This window comes from Bombus vancouverensis, chromosome 9, assembly GCF_051014615.1.
Source record: "Bombus vancouverensis nearcticus chromosome 9, iyBomVanc1_principal, whole genome shotgun sequence".
In the NCBI taxonomy this organism is placed as follows: domain Eukaryota; kingdom Metazoa; phylum Arthropoda; class Insecta; order Hymenoptera; family Apidae; genus Bombus; species Bombus vancouverensis.
In genome coordinates, this window is record NC_134919.1 from 9357700 (window position 1) to 9385413 (window position 27714).

Genomic DNA, 27714 nt, shown 5'->3' on the forward strand with positions numbered 1-27714 from the left:
AATATAATGAAGAAAATGGGGAAAAAGACACGAAGTTCGACAAGTAGAAAACGAGAGAATTGGGAAACTAAAAATCTCAGGTAGAAAACTAGTAAGGAAATGGGAATATTCGTTCTGGTCCTTCAAGTACTCGGAACTTCAACCAGCGCAATCAGAGATCGTAACAATGACGTATTATATCCCGCATTCCTCATTATTCTCCCTCGAATACGAGAAAGGGAATCTCCTCTACCTTTTACGGTATCCACAATCACGGAGTAAAAGCATATCGAGACAAAGCACGTACATCGATCCACGAATCGATAGCAATATCGTCCTTATTGCTATGCTTCGAAAATGAACGTTTCGCCACTGCGTCTAGACAAAGATTGTTCGAATTAAATTACTTCAGATATGTCATATTAAAATCGTACATCACAAAATTTAAATCGTATAAAACTGGGAAAATAATCCGAATAGAATTATTGGAATTATTGGTGTATTAGAAACAAGACTTTTGGCAAAAATTCCAAAAAGTTTCCTGGTGTAGTAATATAATTTTATATTTTTTTAATTTTACTTGAGCAATTTAATGAACTAATAAGATAACAAACACTAAAGAATAATATTAGTAGCGTATTTTAATCTAAATAAATATTAAATACATTATTCGTAAGCAGACGACAATTATTCATGAATTTGTACTTTATACAGCAGTTTCTAAATGTGTTACGTGAGAAATATTCGTATACATATTATTCCAAGTAAGTTTCCTCATTAACCGCTGCTCGAAGCATTTTACGGCAACATGTTAAACTATAATTTCTAAAAAGTTGACATTTTTTACTGAAAGCGAATCGTTTCTGTAATAACGTGTGTATGTATACATATATATACGCAACGAAGAACATTTCTAACATTTCTTAATATATTTTTCACGATTAATTCAATTAAAACCTAGACAGTTTTCAGACGCTCGATTCCAACAACATTCAGTCATAACAAAACTCAGAGTTCTACCATGAATTATGAATTTTCAGTGACTTCGTGAACGTTCTACTTCTACTTAGTATCGTAATGTAGAAGTTGAAATATACGTAGTCTCAGAAACGAATGAATCATTATGCACTTGGTACATTAAAATGTTCTATCTTTATCCCGGTATCAATGTTATCAAATATTAACAAATCTCCCAATGAGAAAATTCGAAAAGAAAAATAAGGAACGACTCGCTACGTGTAAATATACGTATATGATAATATACCCAAAAAGATTAATATGAAACCTACAGAGCAACTAATATTATGATAACCAATATTTTGAAGATAATCGCGTAACTACAGCACACATTTAGTTACTAAATCGAATTAAAAAGCAGTTTAAACAATGTCAAACTACTTAACAGCGTATTGAATTTTAAAATTGCTTTCCTTTGAAATACAGAAAGCATGACTTGTCGTATTTCTCTCCAGTGGTTCCATTCATATAATAGTCCATAAAGAAATTAATTGCGAAGATATTTCTGATACAGAAAAACCCATATCCTGCCTGAGAAGATAAAATGTAATTTCACTAGCAGCGAAAGTGTTAGCAGGTTGTTATTAGATCGTGGGCAGCGATTACGCGTCTCTGGCGCAGCTATCGTCGAGCTATTCTACTTATTCCACTGCGCGACATGTCACAGCCGCCATTCGTTGGACGAGCATCGTTCCAAAGCCATAACCGTGGAATATAGCGTGCGTGTATACAGATTTAGCTTAATCACAGTCTGTTAATCAGCTTGATAACAACTTGCAGGAAACGTGCTTACGAATTCTGGTCGCCACAGGCAATTCCCCGGCGTACAATCATTAACGGTATTGTCCGTCGATAGAAGATGTCGTTGCACGCGCGTTAATTATCCTTTTTGGCACGAAACAAGGATTACCAGAGGAGGATATAATGAAGTCTTGGCAAATTCACGTGCCAAAAATATCAAATTCATAGGTGGCTATGTCTAATTAATCCGTCGACTGTTCGAAAGTATTCATCCAGGAATATCTGCGTGGTTGCACGTTTGTCGCGAATTTTCATTCAACCACGTTCTCATTTCAATATAATAATATAATTCCTCCATCCGCTCTGTCACTTTCCTCGTTCTCTGGTCTCGCTGCTTCCTCCTTCGCGAATACGTTGAATACTCGCTTTGCATCGTTAGCGAGCGTATTGCTCGAGTTTTAGCGTGGAATCGACTTCATCCGAGATATTATTAAAAACGACGCGCATTCAAGATTTTCATTAAAGCTGTCATGTTTCATGTTAACAAATACACGATCGCCAAGTAACGCGGAGTTAGAGGGATTTTGCTTACTCTCTATACCTTGTTGCATACGTGTATGGGTGTATAGGTTTTTCTTAGATTTTATATCAAATTCCTTTTGAAATATCGTTCAATTTAGAATCTGAGCTAGTTTATCAGTAAGTATTTGATGGTGATTTTAATTCTAGGATATAAATGATAATCTCAATGTTCTTTTAACACGAACAAAAATTTTCCACCTTTTGCAGGTTTTGTATTTTTATTTAGGATCGAATCGTTGAACTGCTTAAATCGTTCAAGTCGTTCGATTCAATTGTACTCTGCAATCTGTTAAGATTGTATAATAATAAATAATGTTACCACGGTACCACTTCATCATAGCACTTGATAAATTGTTCATTATTTACTATACTTATTATATAATATATATAAGTGAGTGTATCTAATAAAATGTACAAGATTTACATTTTTGAAATTGCACTGCCAGCAACAATTTTGCTAAAAAATAGTGTGAAGCTGGAAGTGCGGCACTTGTCTTAATTAACTTGTTACAAAAGCAGAGTACCGCGTTATTACCGCAATCTTGTAACATTCTTCCTTTTATGTAGTGTACACTAGTGTACGTTATAAAATTGTAACTTTATTATTCAGTTCTGTAGGTAAAGATACTAAGGCATTTAACGACTTCTTTTAGCTAGAGAACGCTGTAATATTCGTGCGTTTAACTAAACTGTAGATTTTTGCATTTATATTTATTCGTTATAATATTTAGTAGCTAAAAAGTATTTCTGCCAAGGTACTAACTTCTTTTAGTTATGATCACAAAAATTTAAATCTGTATAAATAACCGCAGTCTACTCATAATTAATGGACAAAAGGCAAATCTAGAAAACAGATTTTACTTTCTTAATAAATCATATTAACGGATAAATACAATTTGATTTCCATCATTTCGAAAATATCGAATGATTCCGTGTTTTTACTTACAATTTATTATGGGCTGTAATTTTCATTAAACATTCCGAACTGCGGTTTAGCTTCTTGCTGATATATAATAGCATAGAAATGTTAATAGCAGACTGAGCTCGTCGCTTTTGCATAAACCTTTGTGTCGTTTCAATTTAATATAATGTAGTGACTGATTAAATTAGAAATAATGGAACGTTTATGCCTTTATTATACTCTGTTTTCGTTGCACATGCTAGTGTATTTCACGTACTAACAGTTGAGAATAATTACATAACTTCGACGTATTTTCAACGTTTCCTTTAACGTTCCTCCAAGTAAAAGTATCTTCTATTATTGCGGAAAATTGGAACTAATAGAAGATTGTACTTCGATCAAACCAAAATTACATTCTTGGTTACAAAATCCGAATTTACAGATTTATAAATTGCAAGTCTTATTTAAATGCATTAAGAAATCATACTTATACTTTGATATTCGTGTAAATCACATAACTTTTAATATTAAATGTCTAGTTTCTATGTGTTTATAGTTACACTGATATTGATGAACACCATCTCGTATAATTCCCTTGATAGTCATTAATCCAACTCAAACAGGTCATCTTCCTAAGTAGTTTGCTCGTAAACTATAGTTCTAAGCTGTAGTTAATAACCAATCCATAACGATAACAGTGTCAGTAATAATTAAGACAAGGGTCTAAAGACCTACCTCCTCTAATATTTAGTGTCTTCTATTGAAAATTTGTATGTATTAAAGATATTTAGTCCAAAATTCCAGAAACGTTTACATCTATCTTTCCATTTTCTTGCATTTTGTGCATTAATATTTATAATCGTTCCAATAATTTCAAAAATTAATTAAACCCTCATATATCATATTAATCTATAAAATACGTATAATTAGTGTAATTAAAACTTAGATTCGGTAGAAATGTTCAATGTTAGAATGCCTCTACTGAATTTAAAGAAATGGAACTTTTATCCTTGTGTCATTTTCCTAGCTATACAAACGTACATATATTTTGGATGAGAAATTATTTCCAATCCTGCTCACAGCCAAATGCACACGTGCGTGAGATTACAAATGAACTTGTTCATCTCGCGAGATTGGAAGAACTCATAGTGTATCCTACATGCGTGAAAACGTATGCACCCCTATATCGGCCGAAAGCAAGCCTACGAAACAGCAATGGCCACATTGATGAATTGAAATATCGATTTGAAGTCTCAATGGTCCTGCATTGTACCAGACAGAACGGAAAACCTGTTGATTTTATGAAGAATACCCTCGAAGGAATAGCAAATTCGATGGTGCTTCATTTTCGTTTATTTGAAAGTTCAGTTTGTTATTTAAAAAAGAGAGGAAATCACAGTTGATTGAATTAATAAAACAAAAAGGTACTTTTCATTCAGATTTCAAATTTTTTCTACGCAATTGTGGCGATTGTTCTAATTATTAAAGTTACTTGAAATTGATAATTGAGAAGTTCTTTCTTCTTAAACTTTAAAGTTCAATGGCTGCTACTTACGTTTAAAATACTAAAAAGTTCTCATACCTACCAACGGCTCTACCGTATTATACAACTGTTTATTCAGTCAAATATTCACCAGAGTTTATGCAATAAAAATAAACATTTATGAAAAGAAATTGAAAAGTGGAATTTCCTTTGATTTACCAACAAACCGAGCTCAGTTTTAGAGGATTAAAAACTGAAAGACATTCTGGACCTTTGATCTTTGCATTACAGAAATATTTACAATCACGTTTTCATGAATAAATCCATCAAGGAAATTATTGTTAAAATCTTAAAAATAATCTTTGACATCGACTCTTCTAACGAAGTCAGTATCAATCTAACAAGTAGATAATATCAATTCTCGCATTAAGACAGCTTACTTCGAGCTAAAATCGCCTCTGTTTAAATTATAATGATGCCATTTACAAGCTGTGTTATCGCTAAAAGAACATCACAAGCAAGATGAGAATTCGTTACAATTTCCATAAACACCTGTATTACATAAATTAAACGAATTTTTTCGTTTTCTTTTTGGCCTGCATTCGCGTTGCAGGTGTCATAATTAACGCGGTGGACCGCGGTATAATAAAGTATGACAGACATAATTAACGGCGTTCCTCATTTCGTGCTGCCGCATGCTGGTTTGAAAAGAGCTGAAAGTGACCCGTTCTTATCCCTTCTCACTGTTTTTTCCCTTTTTTCCGCCCTTTCCTCTTCTCATCCCGTTCATTCTCGTTTCACTCTGTCTCCCTCGATTTCTCGTTCTCCATGGGTTCTTTGAGGCCATAAATAATTCAGGTACTTGGGACGTCGTAAAGACATTAACGAAGGTAAAAGCTTTTAAGGGCGAACCCCGGTTGTATCCTGAACTCGTTATGCAGCTCTTAAGATAATAACTCGCAATCTCTGCTCACCAGTTCATTGTCCAACGATACACGGTATTTAGGTTCGACTCGATACCATTTGTTCATAATTGATCCCCTTCGTAACGTGATTCGTTTCGTATATGACGAAGTGGAAATCAGTCAATCGTGTAAGATTTTGACAATTGAATTCACACAGTCACGTATTTTAACTTTTAAATGTACTTTTAGTTTCATAATCGATTAAGTTATAAATTTATTATCTGTCGTACGTTTTCATGAGTTGAAATAGTATAATCAAATTTTTATAATAATATACGTAGATTACTATTTTGTGAGAAGTAACATTGGACTGGTTTACATTATCCTGATTATCAATCTTTTGTCGTTAAAATACAGTGCTATGTATTGCTAGTGCTATGTCTACTATATAAGAACGTTTTGCATACTCATTACAAGATATAATTTTATTTTGTGCAGTTGCATTGTTCTAATAATTATGCATATTCTAATGATTACATCAAATAATGGTAAATTTTCAATGGGCAAATTTGTGGATTTTTCGTGTACGAATTATTATAAAATTTGAATATTTTTGAAAATTGTTATATCATTAGTCGTGCAAATATTTATGGGCTAGGTAATAGGAAATTTTGCTTCTCATAATATAAAAATATTTTCGCGTAATAAAATTTTATATACGTAGAACGTGGCATTAATGTGTAACATGTATACATAGAATGTTAAATGAAACACTGGTTTAACTTTGACACGCGCTTATTTTCGTGTACTAAATATTAAATGCAGTAGATACTTTCATATGTAATTATACCTACTTTGTACTCTTACAAGTAATGCATAGTAAATAAGTAATTTACAAAATAATAAGCAACGTTAACATATGAAAGTAAAAGTAGAGTGAACAAGTAATAAATAAATAGTTAAATAAAAATGGCTTCTTTTCAATATAAACATCAAAATTATAAAAATCAAAATTAAATTTTTGAAAGATGACCTTGATATATGAATGTATGAAACACATAGAGATGAGGATTTCTAAAATTTATTTTCCAGACTCAGACCTGCCCAGGTTCGCTGAAGAAATTCAGAACGTGACCGTAAGCAAAGGTCGAGATGCTTTGTTAGCCTGTATAGTGGACAATCTACGAACCTATAAGGTAGGAAAATAAATTATCTATAATTTTTTACATAGAAATAAAATTATGATTATAAATTAAACAAAATTTGAGACAATGGCACATGACATCAAGTCCTCAAATTTATTTTTAACCATTATTAATTGATATTATTGAGCCACAAGTTACTATGGTATATTTTTGGGTACTTAATTTTATTTTCTAGCTCTTATTTTGTATGATAAAGATTTTTAAACCTTTGGACAGCATACATGATTATATGAAACCAATTTTATTAAAAATACATACATTTATCTTTTAGCTAATTAATAACATAGTATCGAATGTAAAAACATTAATAATTTTATCACATAAAATGTAGAATTTAAAATAAAGGAAAAATCTTTAAAATTATTTAATTTAATTTAAATTATTGTAGTAACTTGTAACTCAGAAGTTGAGGATTAATGATCACATTTTGAAATTAACAATGAAGCGAGGGTAATGTTTAACTAAATTTCAAATGCCTAACTTTAGATGTGATTAATGGAACTATCCACATTTATTCAAAAAATGCGAGAAATTATGATGTTAACCTGTTTAGTACCTACATTTTAAGTATCACGTTTAAGGACGTCTTTCAACCATCCATTTCCGAAATTACGTGTTCTATTTTCACAATAGAAAATTACTTCTAAAAAAAAAAAAAAAAAACAACGTTTAACATTTTTGCGAAAAGAACTAAATAGAAAGATGTAACCTTCATGTATTATATAAAACGTATTATGATAAAATTAGCCTGTGGCGATTCATAATCACTAAAATTGTATGCTCCAATATAAACGCAACGAATGAAAGAAAATTTCTCCACGCGTTGTCATATCGTCTCAATGTTTTGCTTGCATAATGTAGAAATTCTATGGGGTGATTCATGGAAATGTGATAGAAATTAAAGAAAACTGTAGGATGAATATTTTACGTTTGTAAAAGTTCAGTGTTAATGTTTTAAAATTATCGTATATAACTATACTAAATTGAAGTACATATTATAGTATTCATGATAAGAAATAATTACTAATAGCAACACGCTGCTCTAAAAACTGAAATCTGCAATTATTGTAATCTCGATGCTTTTGACCATAAATAAAGTTAATTTACACGAATGGATTTGTATCCATTGATATGAATTTATATTGTACATACAGAATGAACTAATCTGATTTAATTAAATAATAGAATTTTGTAGCAGAATAGTACATTTTGAAAAATTTTGTAAATATATGTTTTTTGAAGTAAATGTAACTTGTACGACAGATCAAATACGCATGAACACCTTACATGTAAAAACAGATGAAAAAAGTATACAATCATATTTATTTCGTGGCCAGGATCAGCAGCACGTCACTCAACTCAATCTATAAACCTGTCACGTTGCCTCCTATCTAATTCTTTGTCCTATATCCTTTCCACATATGTACAGACAGAAGCCGCATACAAGTTGTCGAATAAACGTACACTAAATTCTGCATGATGAAAGTGAAAGTACAACGAGTGCTTTCTCGTGCTTTCTCGTGCTTTTCCAGAAATTCGAGACATCCAGTATAAAAATCGTAAATTTAAAATTTGTAAGTTTTCTGGCCAGTTTTACTTTTACCTCCATAAAAAAACGCTTGCGTTTTCTAATTATCTTATACTAGATTATACGCGTTACTAACGAGATTACTATTTGGAATCTAATTTCCAAAAGACTAATTTCAATATTATCCGTATACGACATATTTAATATCGTAAAAGATAATTTCAATCAATAGTTTGCTTCTTACATTCGTTGAAAGTCCCTATCTATTTGTTTGGAGTCTTGTATTTATTTGTTTCTTATCTAAAACATGTTGTATCGTTGTATAAGAAATTTTGGAAATTTTCGAATCAAAGTGGCGCGACAACTTAGTCAGCTTGATACTTAGATAGCTTGATAACTGAGAGATTAGTAGTAAGTAGTACGATGACGATGCTAGTCAACTACGGAACTAGAGGTAAGTAGAAGTAGCTTTCGTACCCACAAACTGCTTATTCACTCTATTATGGATTTACGATATATCTATCGTTATTCAGACTAGAAATACCAGGATCCAATAGTTTATAGCGTTGCCAAAATTGTAATATTCTAATTTCTCATGAATCGATTTTTACGCTTTGATGATCCGTTATCTCCTCTTCTTTTTTTCTTTGGATTAATCTGAATCTCCCATAGCCCCTTTACATTAAGTGAAACCAGAGAAATAGTCCCTATTTGAAGAAATACACGTAATAATAATAATTTCACAATACCTAGGAATTTCAAAATATTCAATTACTGCTAAATATCTCGCGATCCATAGATGTATTCGAAACCTAAAATTTATATTTCTACACTATTAATTATGATAAAATATTTCTCAAAACTCGTCCCTTGACCAGTATTGGCCCCATAAACACTATTGACTTAACAAATCCATATACAAACAGGTCCCTCTACTCTGTATCCGACCAAAAATCTTAGATCCACGAACAAGTAACTGTCTCGAGGAAGACCGTTATTAAGCAAAGCTTTTTTACGCTCCGCTTGAGAATTTCTCACGCGAAGGCAAGGAACCCGAGCCCGTTTGGGTCCGGTGGTAATTCTAACCGTGACTCGCAACAACGTCAACTTCAGCCGGCTGGCTCGTTCGTTACGCCAATGGAAATACATCACGGATGGTGTCACGTTGAATTATTAAAGTAATATGGTAACGACGCCGGTTCACACGATTTTCCCTTAGCCGATGCGGTGTACTCTGTAACCGTAAAGAAGTATCACGCCTTGCGCCACCATCCTCTGCCCCCTTCACAGAAGTTGATATTCCCCAGACGGGGTTACTGGGAACAGGAAACATGCTCCTCTGGAAAAATTATCGCTGGTCTGCTTCTTAACGCGTCTGGAATATCGTAATTCTGGACTCCAGGTATCAAGTGAATGAAAAATTTACGTAAACGTGCGCAGATCTGCTTGAAGGTAGAATGTTAGAAAGTTTCAATTATGATTCTTGTTGTAACTTCTTTTTTTTAACAGGCAAATTAAATTTTTAGAGTGATTTAAAGCGTTTAATTGGAAATATGATATTTGGCTTGGGTTACACGTCTAGTATAAATTTTTAATTCACTTACGCTTTTTCGATTATTTTCGATCTATTTGGGTCTAGTGTTAAAAGGAATAAGTGCCTTTCGGTGCTTTATTTAAAATAATAAATTTGTAGAACAGAAAATCATTTTATTATCGGTATACTTTTAAAGCATGTATTATTTTGGCGAAGAATGGTGTATTTTAATTGCAGATCATTTTTACTCTCTTTATCATCTATTTACGTTAATTTACTTGTTAGCTTCTCATTCCACTGCTCCCAAACTTCGCACTTTCTACTGTAGATGTATTTCAATGTAGATGCGCATAATTATATCTAAAGTGAAGGTATTATGAAATGGAGATAGTAAAGTGTCGAATAGTACCCTAGCGTTCATCGCCAAATAACCTTAAATGCTCAAAAGTTGTAGCACCTACTTTCCTAATAATTAAGTAATTACTCATTTTAGAGGATGTTCGAGCAGACTTTAGGATGCCGATGAGTTGTAACAGTCTAGCTGGTGGCGCATTATATAAATCACACTTAGTTTGAACGAAGTGCTCTCATCGTACTTTATTTTATATTAAATAACTTTGCATGATTTTGCATCTCATTTTTCGGTGAATATTAACTTTTAAATTATTCTATGTATCTGTGTAATTATTTCGAGAAAAATTCTTAAATAGTTGATCGCTTTTTCATGGTAGGTACAAGTTAATTTTTCAATGCTAATCATCTTTCATTAAGGTTTCCACTTTTCAAAAAATGTATCATTAAGTTAATATTTGAATCTATGTTTGCTAATTTATAATGTGTTTTGTATCGTATTGATAAACTTTTCAACGTGATTTTTGTAGTAAATTCATAGAAATTTGACAATAACCATTTATACAACATTTGCTTGATAAAGGATAAGCACAAAAGTTTCCTTTAATATTACACGATAGCTAATATGCGATTTTCCAAACTTGTTAGAAATAGAATTCTCGGTAGTCATCATCCGTCAATATTTAATACAAAATTATGAAATAAGAACTACCTAATTCTATCATCTAACTAAAAAGTATCTCATTTAAAATGTTAAGTCAACCTTTATGGTTTTCTTTAAATATTAGATTATAAAAATGGAGTATCGTAATATGAAGATCTTTGAACTTTTAACGTATTTTCTATCCCCCCAAGAGATTTTAGTCACATAGAAGGCATAGCGATGAAGGAAAGAAAATGGGGTAGATTCTAAGCCTTCTTATACTTACCCCTCCATTCGGCGTATTCTGTGAAAGTTTCGAAGATCCACGAAAGATACGGAATACAAGCCAGCCAGTATATTGGATTAAGCGGCCGATAAGAACGAAACGATGTTGCATAGGGTGTCCAAAGCTCCGCGAAGGGAAACATCACGGATCGAATGGATCGAAAATGTACGCGCGAACAATCCCACAAGCGAATTTATGCTATCGAACACTTTATTTCTCTTGGCTTCGATTTTCCAGCTTATAATATTAATCAATGATTATATTATAAGAATAGATATATTGATGGAAAATATATTCTAAGAAAAAGATCGTGGAAAATTTTGGAAATATTTTCAGAATTTCGAATGATTGAAGAAAATCTATTTTAAGCAGCAAAATACGTTTTTTCGAATCTTTTCCTCTTTTTCAAAATAATTTCCTGATGCAGAATAAGGTAGAAAGTGTGAAATAATTAGATTCTATTAACTACTACGACTTTCTTAGTAACACCAAAGCCTATAAAACATCGTGTTAAAGAAAACATGAACATTTTGCCATCGAACGCGGTATAATAGAAAACTTCGTTAATCTTTTCCATGGTCTTTTCCTTCTTCCGAAACAAGATTTCCTTTCAACGTATACAAGGTAAAAGATTTTTTCGATACGCCGTAGAAATTACGTTTAAGGAACATGCAAGGATATTTTGTCGCACGTAATATTTATGAAACACGAGAGAAAGTAATGAGACACTTATAATATAAATATTATTTTATTCGGTTATTTTAAATACAGTTTATGTTACAATGAATAATTCTTATTATTACAGGATATTGTATGTAGGAGTACTTTTATAATTAGAATTGATATTTATGCAAGGGTGTATAAATCACACGCAAAAATATACTCGTTATGACAGTTTGTTCTAATATTTTCAAGTATACTAGTTAAAATAGCTAATGAATTAAATTTATTCCATTAAATATTTAAGTTAATTTTATGCATATTTATATCCATTCTATAACATTCGTATTTAATATAACAGGAAATTTAAGGGAGTGTTGACGTTTTTTACGTCTGGATTTGAAATAATTATCCTAGTTGGAATTATGTTGTTACGTAATCCCTGTGATGCTTCTCATACTAATCTCGTGTAACAAATCTCCATGTTGCCATTCCGCGAACACCCTCCGATTACGCTAAGCCTTTCCTGTGCATTTTCGCGAAGCATGTTTGATTATTAGAAGCTCCTTACGAAACGAGCACAACGTGCGACGATATTAAATAAATGACGTAATACACTTTTTATGTTCATTAAGTACAGTAATTTCCACGTTACTTTTACAAAATAAAGAATTAGATTTAGAAAATGGACAAGATTCTTTCAAAAGAACTTTAATTTAGAATTTGAATCACCTGGCTTGACCACTAGACTGAAACTGTCTGTCTTTTATTTGTCAGAAAGAACAATTATAATATATTAATGAATGAGTATATAAAGAGATCATTGAAAACTTAATGGAGTCAAGAAAAATGACTGAAAATGACGTTTAGATATCACTAGCTAGAAAATTTTTTAATAACCTAAGTAATTAAGCTGATATTCAAGTGACGAAGATAAATGGTTTTCCCTATAAAGTATGTATAACTTTCCACGAGTTTACTCCCACTACGAGCTTCCATTTTTCGCACAGCATTCTCCCGGTGAAATGTTTGATGTTAAGTATTACATGAGTTCACTAGTTTTGAGCATTTGTCAAATCCTTAATTAAGTCTCTGCATGAATTTATTTTTATCGTTATTCGGAGAAAATGAAATATTTCGATCATACTCAATATTTTCAAAAACTTATGAATGAAAGAACACAATGAACAAATAAAATGATATTAACAGAATGTATAAACAATGCATGGATATTCATACTTATCGACATCAATTATCATGAAATTTCGTCAAAGAGAAAACTAACACACATGTAGATATTATATTTTAATAGAATTGGGATATCGTACACTTTGTAATATGATGAACGCAAATATAGTCTGTGAACCACTGTATGTTAACCTTAATACTATTGTACTATTTAATTTAATTAATAATAGTATTACCATTTATAAAATAATGAAAAATAATAAAACAAGTAACTCTTTATATTTTATAGCATAATTCCGTTTATGATAGCGTTGCCCTTAATATTATTATACGTTTCTTAAATAAACTGTGGTAATCGTGCAGAAACATAAGAAAATTTTCCACTAATAATGTCCTTTCTCCTGAATGAACATTACGTTATCCTAAGCAAACTTTATACACGTGTCCACGTTTGTTTGTTTTAGGTGGCATGGGTGCGCGTCGATACACAGACAATCCTGTCCATCCACCACACTGTGATCACGCAAAACCCACGGATCTCATTGTCGTACAACGACCACCGAACATGGTACCTTCATATAAAAAAGGTTGAAGAAGTGGATCGTGGATGGTACATGTGTCAGGTGAACACAGATCCGATGAGAAGTCGACAAGGCTACCTGGAGGTTGTAGGTAAGCTCGTTACTACAGCTTGACGTTACTAGAATTTATGATTCTTCTGAAATATTATTTTCTTGATTAAAAAATTTTTATTTGAAACTTAACTTTCATTTGGAAGGGAGAATAATCTCTATATGTGGAGGAAGAATAATATTACAACATATAAGAAAGGAAGGATCTACAAAAATATTTGATGCTTTTATCATTGTTATTATATTTTATTTTCTTATTCTCACTAGTAAAAATAATTATTTGCAGAACTTTTATTTCTAAACGGATATAAGCGTGAATTCCTGTGTTTTATTTGGAATATGAATGGATTATTCTTCAATGATTGTTTTTAAAGTATAGCAAAAGCATAAAATGGTTTTAAATAGCTTTTCCAGAGAAAAAATATTATTCTACCAGGAAATGTATTTTCTAATAAAAAATGATGTAAGAAAATAACTGATGATTCGTCAAAAGCGAAACATTTAAACACTGTAAAAACAATTGGCAGCCAAGCATTAGTCAGCTCGATTCAGTTAGTCTTTGAAGCAATTAGGTTTCCAGTTAGTTGTTAAACTAGGTTAGATGTCATCAGGCTTCCAATATTCAATCAGCAACCAAAGTACTTACGTTTCTACAAGATTAGCGACAAATTAGCTTGAAGTTACACTTTCAGGGTGTTAACAATACTATCTATTATCTATCTTATAGTAAAAACTATAATATAAAATGTACATTTTTCTAGTTTTGACATTTTTCTTGTACCATTTTTACGCGTATCTCTAGAACTGACACCAATTTTATCAAAATCCTTTCAAGTTAACATTGAATTTTTACGGTCAGCATATAATATTTTTAATAACAATTTTCATATTTTAACAATCAACCTTGTGGTATCTGTAATTTCCATGGAGAATTATAATAGTAACGCAAGCTAAAATCGATGTTGGTCCTTTGATTTCCAATTTTCTAATTAACTTCTGTCAATTCAAGAGTCTAATTACTTTTAAGACAACAGTATGGATAGTATTAAACTAGGTCAGCATTTATAATCAAATTTTAAATATAACAAAACATTATGTTGTATACATTTCTAATAGTAACCTATACTATATTCAATTTCCATGTAGTGTATTAAATCGATAAAAAAATATTTCTCGCAACTGTTTGAAATGTAACGAATGCAAAGCAGAATTTCCGCTCTTCTTTTCCAAACATGCAACTATGGTGTTCGTCACGTTTTGAATCACCGCTGTTGGATTGTCAAAAATGAGTTTTCCATAGTTATTGGCGCTGAATAAACTTTCATTAGAAAAATTTTTGAATATCTATTTTTTTGCAGAGAAAAGCACGAGTTTGAACTTTTTCTGTTTTCTGTTGAAAATATACATCATTTTTGCAGAATAATAAACAAAAAAAAACAGCTCACTTTTCATAATTAGTATTCTCTCCAAATATATAATTTTTTATATTATTTTAGAGTAAAGTATTACATACTTTCGTTTGAAAAAACTTCCGAATAATAAAACCTTTCTTGTAATGAAACCAAATAATTCAGTGGGTTTATTCGTGCCTCATTAAAAATTTCGTTACGACGTAAAAGTCTATGAAACATTGAAAGAAGTTCTTTTAAATTAGTATTGATTTCGTGGATACGCAGGTTAAGTTTAAGAACTAGATCGCCGTGTGGAACATAAAAGACGATTATTCATTTGATTTCCACGTGTTTTCTTTACCGCAGTGCCGCCTTCCATTATCACGAAGGAAACGAGCACAGACATGGTCGTCCGCGAAGGCTCGAACGTGACGTTGACGTGTAAAGCTTCAGGCTATCCTGAACCTTACATCATGTGGCGCAGAGAAGATGGAAAGAACATAAACTACAACGGGGATAACGGTGAGTTTCGATCAATGGTTTCTTCCTAAATTTTACCACAGTACGAATACGAGAAATGCATTTTTTAGAGGGGAGACAAAAGCAATTTATTCGTTTGAAGATTGGTTCAGTTCAATATTTTAGATATCGCACGTTACACTAAATTTTCCGTGAAAAACATTAAGTTTGATTTATAAACGTTACATGATTTCGATGACATGATTAGATCATATAGACTCGATAGAGTAGGAGATCAATACCATTGTCATTTATAAGAATTTGGAACGTAACGAGGATTAGGATCTCCACTTAAAGCCTTAGAAAATACTGCGTAGGGTTCATTAATTAAGATTTCTACACTCACCTAATCTAAATTAGAAATTTGTGTTAGCGATAACGTGATTCTGAAGCTTCTTTATTAAAAATTGACTGGATATTTCAATGAATTATGCAAATAAGAAAGATTATGTTACGAGTATCATGTGCAGTTGTGAAAATATGTGTGATGTTTGGATCTTTTTTTAATGATTACTGACGCTGAGAGGTGTGCGATTAATTATGTTTACAAAAACTGAACGTGTGAAAGTGTTATTATCATATCAGATGGATGACGGATTTCGCTAATGAGTCGATTGACATTTTCATTAATTACGTCGTATATAATGATTCAGTCACGAAGGAATTGTTAATTTCGCGCCAGGGATTTATAATTTTCGCGATAAAACAAGATCTAAATTCGATTCACACGACGTATTCAGTAAATTAATGGCACATAATTTAATACTTCACCAAATTAGCTTCGAATTGATGAAGTGCCAATATCACACCGTCTTTCGTCTATGAAAATCTCTTTTGTCAATCTCTAGTACATTTTCATACTTAATATATAGAATATCAAAATTCAAATTTTATTTGTCCGTCTTTTAATCAATAATATTTTAAACTAGTAATTCTGAATAATTGAATTATATTTAATTTCGTTAATATCATTAATAAACATATCATTAATAACATTTTGTAAAAACAACCATGCTAAATCTTCCTTAATATTTTAGAATGTTAGGACATAAATCTTAATTAAAATATATCTATTGATACAAAGTGGCTATAATAATAAAAAGGTAATTCATAAAACTAAATGTAACAATTAATTACACGTGAGAAAAGAGGAAATGAAGTATAAATTAGAGATTTAAATGATTAATTATTGCTAGGGCATTGGTTAGCAATATAATTATTCACGAATACGGTATGTCTGGCTCTTATTGTGAAACTCTGGTGTGAAATGTATTCAAGAGTTGATTCGTCGTTTCCGGATAGTTCTCAGTTCGACAATCGATAGCCGAACGGATACAGGTAACGCCGTTTCACACACGATATCGCTTTTTCGGATGCTACACAAAAAAGCAAACGACTAAAACGATCCTTCTTTTCTATGTCAAACTTGCCCGGAGTTTATATTCACTTTATCTGTATTCAGCTCCGACATTTAGCTACCTATTTCGTTAAGTTCTCGATTTACCTTTCACAAAATATGTACGGGTATGCTTGTAAAGTATGCTAGTTAAAATAAATTAAATATTTCTGTCTGAAATTACATCCTAGAAATTTCATTTAAACGAGATTCCTTTTAATGACGTGAGAAAACAAAATTAGATTTAATTTTATCGCAAATATTTAATTTAATAAATTTAATATCTTTAAAATTAATTTTACAAAATATTATTAATAATATATAAAAATAACAAATAATTGCATTCTGAAAAGAGGATTAAGAATTGCATAATCAAAAAATAATACAAAGTTACGTCTCGTTCTGCTATTTGAAACGGTGTATTTTGAAAAATAAAGTTAATACCCTTTATGTATTGTTATTGAAAATTTATTCATTATTGGTTATTCATTATTTATTCATTGGTTTTGTTGTACTAAAATACCGGCAATATGCAATGGATTCTTACAAAATGTGGAATTTATAATTAAATCATGAAAAACCCTGGCTTTACTTATAATCAAATATTTCAGTTATTATTAATAAATGAAAAATTATCCATCAGCCGTTAATACGGAATAACCAAATAATCCCTTATTTACATTAGACTAACATTTATATAATTTATTATATTTATTTATTCGAATTGTATTCGAACAATTAGAATATTTCGTAACCTTGTGAAAATTGATTAGTACGTACATAATTAAAATAACATACCATTATGAGGTATTGAACAATCAAACGCATACATATATCCATAGCATGTAAAATTATAACATCTAAATTTGCATGGCTGGTCTGACGTTTTTGTTGTAACAGAGGTATATATTTGATTGTCTCTAAATTATTATTTTGCTTCGAATGCTAGATTACATAGAAGAACGTGTTCAATGTACCACGTTTTGGGAGTTCCAGTTAGGATACGTTACGCTTCGGACAGCAACTGAAATTTGTGCTGTGTCGGGCAAACAGGCTGTTCCGGAATTTCACAAGCTAAATTGGTTTCAGAAATTGCGATTTCCAGATCTGTTATTATATATCAATAGTAATGGAGTTATCGTTTGAGACTCAATATCGATACGTTAAGAATTCTCGTTAGGAAGCCAATAGAAATCCGAATCGTTTTAATCCACATCAAAGTTCCAAAGAGTATGTTGACAGTTTAATAGAAGAATACGAAGGTTATGAAAATTTTTCGAGGGAAAAATAGCATAATTAAAATAATAACCGTTATGACATTTAATGGATAAAATATAATAATTTCCTAAGTTTCATTCTTTTAATAATGTTTAATCACCATTTTTCTCAACATTCTAATTTATGAAGTTCATCAGAATGCATCTTGTCTGATTCATGCGCATCAATACCACTTAAGAATTTAAACATTATTTCAAATATGTTCGAATCTTCTTAATATCATTTGTCATTTATCATTTAATAATAATATCATTTTATTCGTTATTTGGAGTTCAAATAAAATATTGTTAATTCAATCATAATATTATTGTTGGTTAGTTTAAACAAAGCCATATATTATAAAGTAATATAGTATATAGTATAGTATAAAGTTAAAAAATCCAAAATTCCCTACAAGTATAGTTTAAATACATCATACACCATTGACAAGCTTCACAATGTAAAAACTTCATACTTTTATAAAACACAGTTTAATAAAAGTACATATAACATATGCGTATCTCTTGCACGTCACCAAAAGCTTCTCGTTCAAAAGTCGTCTGAATGCAGAGCAGTTTTGACGGTGCTGTCGATAAGTCGGAAGCAACGGGCGTGCCATCCTTGGCTTAATCAATAAAATCCAACGAATCGATATAACCCATGACGTAAGACTAACGAAAGTTTACGCCGTGGGTATTCTTCGCACGAGGAAACGTTTGATACGTTGAACATCGTAAATAATCGATCACCCTCTTATGGTTCGCGCGCTTCTAAAAATACCTATGCCTCTCAAGAACGCAACCTTCGTGGCAGAGGTCGCCTCGATCGATACTAATTACTTTCTTAATTACTAATTATGAAGGGTATGAGAAGCGCGACAACGCTTTAACTTTCCACCTCTATCTGTCCTTTCCGCTTCGTATCGTCTCATCCTTTTCTTCCCTGTACACGTACAGCCTCGTTTGCACGAACACACAGAGGGAAAAAGGCAGAGAATAAAAGAGAATGAGGGAGAGAGAAGTGGGCAAAGATGTACAGGATAGCGGGACGTCAGACAGTCTGTCGGTTCCAAAGGATTTTCTCAATATCGGATAAAGGCCGGATTTAATTTCTGCTCTAATTTAAATTTTCATTGCCCTCGAGGCATACTCGGGTTCAGACGCTCAGACGAGACTTTCGAAGCTTACGCCTCGCCCTAACTCCACCGTATAAACTGTCACTGATAAATATGTATGCGTCGAATCGTTGCGGCCCTGGATAAAAATGCTCCGTTGCATTATATCATCGCCTGTTCAACGGCCATTACCGATTCACACGGGAGATTAATGTAATTCGAAGGGAACGAGCAAGTGTTGTTGCGAATTTTGTTTAACGTTTATCGTTCCTCGAAGAATGAACTTTCGATTGGATGCAGTGTACAGGATGAAGTCTGTTAAACGTGGTTGGTGAATGCTCTTGAAAAAAGTTATTAGGAAGTTGGTCGATGGAAATGTTTTATTCAGTTTTATAGTTTACCTGAGTCTTTTTTGCGTTATTTATAATGGCGTTAACAACTTGCATAGTTTATTAGTATACTGATGTTTATACAAATTCATATCTTTTTGAATATCATTAAGAGATACTAGAATGTAGTAGACGATTGTTTTACTTGTCTACTACATATTATGACGAGTACACTCTATACATTTTCCGCTTACAAATTTTCTATAAATACTTAAGAATACGCAATTTGCTTGTTGGAGATACAAGAAAATGAAAAGTTAAATGGGGTTATATTGTATAATTTCGAGTATTCTAAGTAACTTAAGGCCGGTTTCACACGAAGATATACTTATCGCGAGTTGCGTATCGTGTGAGTGTCGCAATTTATTTTAATGACTCGTCTTACCTTCATACGAAAAATATTGTTGTCAAGATACTTTTTATATGTATTGATTTATTACTTTTTAAATTTTTTCTTATGATGGGTTTTACATTTAATGGTTGAATGTTTATTGCATTACAGGGTAATGTATTATGTCCTTAGTGTAGCACTGTACAATTCGCTCTTGGAGATGTGGAGACGAACGAAATTTTTGTGTCTTATTCTAATTTTAAGAATTATGACTTGATTGGGTCCTGTCAAAAAATGTGATACAATTTATGATATATTTTGTAGAAATCATCTTTAACATGGCCACAGTGTTTCGAATTTTCAAGCTATAAATTAAAGGTAATGAGTCTTTAATAAAAGAGATCACGATAGAATTTTTTAAAAATTCGCTTAATCACCATTTAAATATACATCGTTTTGTTTTAATATTCTGCACAGTTTTCTTCGTGAACAAAATTTTAACTTCCATTAAAAAAATTCAAGATATTCGAGAAATTTGGAAAAGTGACAAGCAATGTGAAAAAAATCCGATAGTACAGTATGGTTCAATCATACAGCATTTATTCATTTATCTTTCACAAAAGTTATTACAAAGTTATCGAAGTGGTTTCAGTTGCGTGATTCATCTCGTATGTTGTCTATGGAAATTTTTCGTTTATATTTGACACTATTATTCGAATGAAATTTAAATTCCTGGGCAGAATAAAACGTCGATTATCCGAACGAATAGGGAGACAAATCCGTTTCGATAAACGGTTTTCCAGATAATCGGTTTAGAAGAACCAAAGTTACAAATATGTCATGGGAGGATATAAAACAGTTTTAAAGGTGAATGCTCATTGCACGGAAAAACATGTGATAAAGCGAAATATTCAAAGCAAATTAATTGTTTTAATCGTTTTAAGTTTCGTATTTCTTTTCAAATAAATACTTTAAAGTGAGATTAAATATTTCAATTGAAATAAGGTTAAAAACAATATGATTTTGAATAACAGAGAACAGTACTTCATTGAAGAAATCCACGAATCGAAAGTATTATTCCTATGTCATGTAATAATCTTCTGAATGAAATTACTTATGAAATGATCATTGATTATAAAATGTTCGAGCTCCTTAATTGTTCACTTTGAACACGTCGAATACACTGACGACCAGGATGTAACAGAAATTGTCCGGGCGGGACTACACTTTAATCGTGGATAGAAGATGCGTGGAAACCATCAGACGAGACGGCAATGGTGTTAGAGAATGGTTCTCGAATCCCAAAGGGCAACACATCAGTTAGTAGCCAGCTGGTTTGAATGTATGCCGTATTCACAACCGTGATATTTTGTCCAATTACAGCGATAATCTGACGCTTCTATCGAATGACATGCTCCTCATATAGCGACAGATGCGTCCAAGGATAACCTTCGGTACAGGATCGTCGAATGATATCGTCTCATCAGCCGTTGATGGCTCAACGAGCTTTGTGAATTGATCGGCATTTTCATGAGTACTGGAGCGCATTTCACGTGTTCCAATTGATTAGTTATGGGTCTTTCAGAACAATTTCATTGGATTGCTAATGCAGGAACTGTTTTTCACAATTGAGGACAATAGAATATCTCCTATTTATTATACAGTTGAATTTTATTTTTCACATTTTATTTTTCATAGAATATTTTTGTTCAAATATTATAAGATGAAGTTAAAATATTATATTTTATTTAAATATTATAGGTCTTATATGTCTTGATTTATATCATTCGAACAAAATAAAAAATATACTACATAATAATACTGCGTACATATTCACACATTTTAATTCATCAGTAATAACGAATTTTCTTTATTTTAAATAGTATTTAATATTTTGCTTTCAACAGTTTCATATAAAATCATTACGTTATAAAATCTTTATTCCTAATGCAATTTTACACATCTAAATTCGTATGAATTGTGAAAAACGGTTAATGCTACGCAATCCGATTACATTGAGAAAAGCAATTCTGCGAAACAACTATATTCACTTCAAAGCAAAGATTAGGAGTCAATTTATGGTGTTGGAATAGTCTGAGTGTTTCGTACTTGTGTAGATGCGCTACCAATGCTATTTTCTCGTTCTTGCCGTGTCCAAAAGAGTGAAGGAGAACGTTCAAGAGAAATGAAAGAGGAAATCGAATTTTGTAAAACGTACGCGCGTCTACAGAGATACTTTTAAAGAATGGGATCGAGACACCTGTGGGCAGCAGAAGGAAGGATCTAGTTCCCTGGTTCCAACCGATTGTCCAGAAAGTTGATAAGAGACGAAGAAAAAAGCAAAAAAGTAGAAATAAAAAGGGATAGTGGAATTTCGAATTGAAGTAGCAACGTTGGAAATGAGATAACGAAACGTTCGTTCCTGCGTTCAGAATACAACCAGTGGTTTGTTCCTGTAATGTTTATCTTGACTTTGATAGAAATTAATTGCGAAGATGAGGAACTGTTGTAGAAACGTTTGATGAATATTTAATGATGGAACTTCAATTTTTCAACTTGTTCTTTTAATCTTGCGATAGAGAATTAGAAACGAATTAATTGAACAACTGATCTTAAAAAAAATTAACACTGGATTCAGCAAATTAGAACTAGGAAGTTTTGACAAAATTAACGCTGATTTTTTATGAAAACAAAAACACGATTGTATCGTATCTCTCCATTCATAATTTCCCACGTGTAATATATGAATGATAAAAAGGAAAAAACAGGATACGTTATATTTTCGTTTTTAATATTATTTCTCCTTCTAAAATTCAATCCAATGAAAGTTTTTCGCAGAACATAATGAAGCAGGAAACCTTCAAAACCCACTTTAAGACAAGAAATTCCATTTTACGAGTGAAATCAGATAATGAAACGTAAGACGCAACATGATTACGCTTCAAACTAAAAACTTTCTTTCAGTAGAAAATCCAAAAGGATTATACGTCATACAAACAGTCATAAAGAAATTGAAGATTATACAGAAAAATGTTACTAATATTTTTTAAATGTTTAGAAGAGTGACGAAATCTTATATTCAATTTTAAAGTCGAATGAAAAGATACAGACATGATTCGTTGAAAAATTTGTTGAAAAATTTCACACCATTTTTCATCATTAAATTTTTCATCGATGGTCCTGTCTAGTCCTATCGATCTAAGGGTTGGGCAATTTCGATGAAAGAAATGTGAATGAATGGGGCTCGAAGAACAATTGGAATCTATTCCTTTAGAAGTTGAAACGCAAAATTTCCTGGACAATATTGTTCACGAAGTTGCACTTGGTACAACGACGTGGTCTTGGTGGCTTCGAAAATACAAAGGAACCTCAAACGGCAACAAGATAAGCTCGTCTTGGCGCTACGAGGATCGACGTCGGTACAGTTTTGCCGCCAGTTTTCCTCGTCGTTTGATGCCGGGGTTGCGTGTAAAACGAGTACAACGTAGATTCGATTTTCCGCGCTGCCTATATCGATATCCACCACGCGACCCATTCTCTCTTCTATCTTCCCTTCCGGGACAGGAATTCGTTCTTAGGTTCCGATTTTCCGATCGCCTCGTGTTACTTTGACCCTGTACATACAGGCTACATCAAAAATTGTCTCGGTAACTCTGTTATTCTCTATGAATATGAAGTGGAATAATACAAATTATTAAGAATATGAACGTTTTATATTCATATATTTTTTTATTTATTTCTTTACTTGAGTAGACTCGATAAAAAATTCAGATAGTTAATAAAACCACACGATTCTTTAATATTTTATTTTCCAGTAAATTGATCATTTATTTCATTGTTTTGTTATTTTTGTTTCTTTATATATAATTGTAATAATACGTACATTGAATATTTTTAATTTGTACTTTATTGCTATCGTTTACGGTAAGCATACGAATTTGTGCTTCTTCCTTTTTAAACGATTTCATAAAGATCCAAAAATAATTGACATAATCTTGATATAATTTTAATTTACAATCTCGATAGTAAAAACGATACTTGATAATACAAAACGATAATGTATTTTTTCTAGAGAGGAAGGAAAATATTTCCAGAATAGTTAAGAAATATTTAGAGATAATATCGTCTGTGTAATATTTTGAACGGCGCTTGATATTTTACACTTACACTTAGACCAGGTATTCCCTTTAAAGTTCTCTTTTCGTCGATGTCGCGATTTTTGCTACGTCCTGTACAATTTCCGGTAAACTACCGACGAGAAAGAGCGCCCGAAGGAGATTGTAGACAAAGAGGAGCGCAAAGAAGCCAGTCGCTCGACTTGCACCCGTTCACCTGCATTATGCTGACATTGATTACCAGTGTTTTCTAACCTTTACGCATCGTACGCTTCCATTTCTTCGATATCCGTTTTCATAACGTCCTTCTCGAACGAGGCGAAATAATTTTCCCCGCGTTAGGCAAATTGTTATTGCGAGCAACGCTGCTTTGCCGCTATAAACGTTCTTCTTTATTGAATCACACTACTGATATAAGGATTTCAATTTCTCCCAGAGCTACATTTACAAAAGTTGGCGAACGTGGATTTGCTGGTTAATAGAAAGTTCGCAAGTGAAATAAGATATCCTTATTCTAACGTTTTGTATTTACATATATCTAAATGTACAGCGCCGTTTAAAAATAGCATAAGCTTGCGAAAGTATTTGAGCACTTACTGTAAAAAATTTTTATTTTTATATAGAAGATTATGTGCAAACTTCCGATTTTTATGTATTTATGAGAAAATTTGCAGATGAAAATATCCACAGAATGCACATAATATACAAAAATATATAAGTATACAAAGTATATTACCTTTTATAATGTATAATAGGTAAAACTATTCTTTATCTAGATCCCATTCTTTCAATTTTATTCGTAAATAAATGAATTTACACAAATATCCACATCTAGTTATTTCATTAAAATTAAAACAGTAGAAACAGATAGTAAACAATTTTTAAACAAGTAATTCTTTATGTTTAGAAAGCAGGAAAAATTCTTTTCCTGTCAGTTAGTAGAAAATTGTTTGGACTTGCTGTATTTATTTATTAACGCCGAGGAGAAGCCAACCTTAAAAAATGAGCTTTCGCAGTCGCATAAAGAGAGTGAAACTAGGAAAGTGTACAATATTCAAGGTCCCAAAGGCACTGTTTCTTAGCTTTGTTTCTTGCTGGTAAATAAGTACGCGTAACGGACTTTATTCTAACAGAGGAATTCAGAATTTCGGGAATCTTACGAAAAATTAATTGAAGCTTACATTTCGTCAATTTATTGAAATTACTTTCCTGGAAATGCAATAAGAGGTAAGATTTTTTAAATCGAAATTCTAATTACGTCTCTCATTATGAAAGAAGCTATATGCTTCACATATAAATATACATACAATTATTCACAAAAGTATTTGAGGAATTATTACGAAAAACTTTTATATGTATATATTTTGAAATTCCACTAGCATTGTGAAGAAACATTCATAAAGTTTACACACAAAAAAACAGATAAAGAATGAAAATGAATGAGGAATCTACTATTCCATTATAATATTCCAAAATTAAGAAATATTAATTATTATACTTCTTATGGTATTCTATCACAGAATACATTTTATCTCCTCGTACTGTTATTTCCTTATTCTCATTCTTATATATTCTCTTGTTACAAATTATTTTTAGAGACGGCGTTTTGAATTCTGTGTTACAAATTTGTAATAATATTTACAAAGAAGAAAAAACAGCACGTTAGTTACATTGGAATAAAAAACAATTTCTATATACTCTGCAAATATTCTTATAAAATTTTTAGCGAGGCAAAACTAATTCTATTGAACTTTGAAATAATGCGGAGATAATTCTACATTCTATTTTACGAAATAATTACTCTGTAACTATTTTACGCTTTTATCACACACGAACACCAATTAACTGTAAACCTCACAGTGTTATCTGGCACAATTTCGTACACGATTTCTCGAGTAAATGTAATCATAGGTTCCATTGCTACTTAGAATTATCCAAACGATTACGAAACGATACAGACCGAAATCCGTCTGTTTCTACTAGGAACACATGCAGAGGCATTAGCTGCAATGATGGTAGCTGGAGGATTTCGCTGGAGGATGAATGTAGCTGGGTTATCTGGCGGTAATAACGCGAAAAAGGCCACTTAAGGGGGTTGAAGGAGGGTGGGATGAAATATCGACGTCCATGCCGCCGCTTATGGGGCGGAATACATCACGTACTAATTCCCAAATAGGTAGCCGTTTCCCCACTTCGTCTTCGAGTAAGCTGTCTGCTTATTCTTACGCTGTTAAGGAGCACGCGGAAAATGTTATGCAAAGTGCGCCCCGCGCATCGACATTCAATGCCCGCTAATTTATTCCGCCGTTCTTTTTGCGTTCACTCTTATCTGCGTCGTTTAACATTCAAACGGGCTGATGAGTTCCGAAAGACATTGCCTTATCGTCTGGCTTGCGTTTTACTCTTGTGAAAATTTTACGACATTTTCCCCACGAGCAGAGAATTAGAAATCTACGGTGTTTGAGGGTAATTACAAAATGTATGTTTAGATGAACGTTGATTGTTATATCAAATTACAAGTTCTGTGCTAAATAAATAGTTAAATAAATAGTTTGGCTTAAGATAAGTCGAAGTTCCCTACACAGAAGAATTGAATCTATGCTTGCAAGATTCAATCAGTTTTATTCTACGTTTTATTAAGACAATTCTTCTTCTATTCTTTACCATAACTTACGAATGCAGGATAAAATGCTACGAATGCAAACTCAATAAATGCATTCAATCAATTCAATAAATTTATATTCCTCATCTTATAGAAAATTCATGATCCTTCGTTTTACATAAAATTTGCCACATTCGTCATTTGGACATTTACACAGATTCACTTTCTTATTGCTATAATTAAAACAACGGAATCTAGGTAAAATATTATTTTACTCGCTAAATATTATATAAGGACTACTATACTTCGTATATTTTTTGAGAAATGCATAAAAATCTGCAGTCGATTTATCATCTAAATACATTTAGACAAAAAAACACCCAACTAATGTGAATAACAACAGTAAATCCGACCATCTCTAACTTATAAAATAATCTGAAAGAATCAAAAAGAACATCACAAACATCGTTATGCCGCACTAACAATACAGAGATTGTTAAAAAATAATTGGCCACAAGTTTGCACAATACTTTACTGGATTCAGCGTAATTCGAGGTGAAATTTCATCGAGCCGTATCATATTGCGGTTTCCCATTAAGTCGAAAGTTCTAAAGGATTCCCGCTAAACAGGTAAGCGGGGTTAGTTCTGACGCCAGGATCTGCGGGACTACTTGATTAAAACCCTCGGAAGTGGCCTGGCCCGGTTGGAATCTCTCGCAGCTAGGCATTGTTTATGGAACAATGGATAGGTTTGGCGTGTGGCACGGTCTGGCCGGCAGCGATTCACACCATCTTCTTACACTCCTACCGTGCCATACCGCGAACAGCTTACCTTCCTTTCAACGACCTTCACCGGCTGCGATATTTCCTCGCGATGATAAGAGTTTCGAGTCACGCGAGATAAGCTTGTACAATTGAGGACGCGGTTGCTGCTAGCGCGAATAACCACTGTGTTTTCTTCTGTT

At 32.2% G+C, this 27714-nt stretch overlaps 1 protein-coding gene across 7 annotated transcripts in view; it reads left to right on the forward strand.

Moving 5' to 3' along the window:
• LOC117163442 (neurotrimin) overlaps positions 1 to 27714 on the forward strand; it is a 298534-nt gene that overhangs the window by 246408 nt on the left and 24412 nt on the right. For all 7 annotated transcript variants that reach the window (XM_033345713.2, XM_033345712.2, XM_033345715.2 and 4 more), the window contains exons 3-5: positions 6701 to 6804; positions 13468 to 13675; positions 15393 to 15548. In XM_033345713.2, coding sequence (XP_033201604.1) covers positions 6701 to 6804; positions 13468 to 13675; positions 15393 to 15548 — 468 coding nt within the window. The remainder of the gene's footprint in view (positions 1 to 6700; positions 6805 to 13467; positions 13676 to 15392; positions 15549 to 27714) is intronic.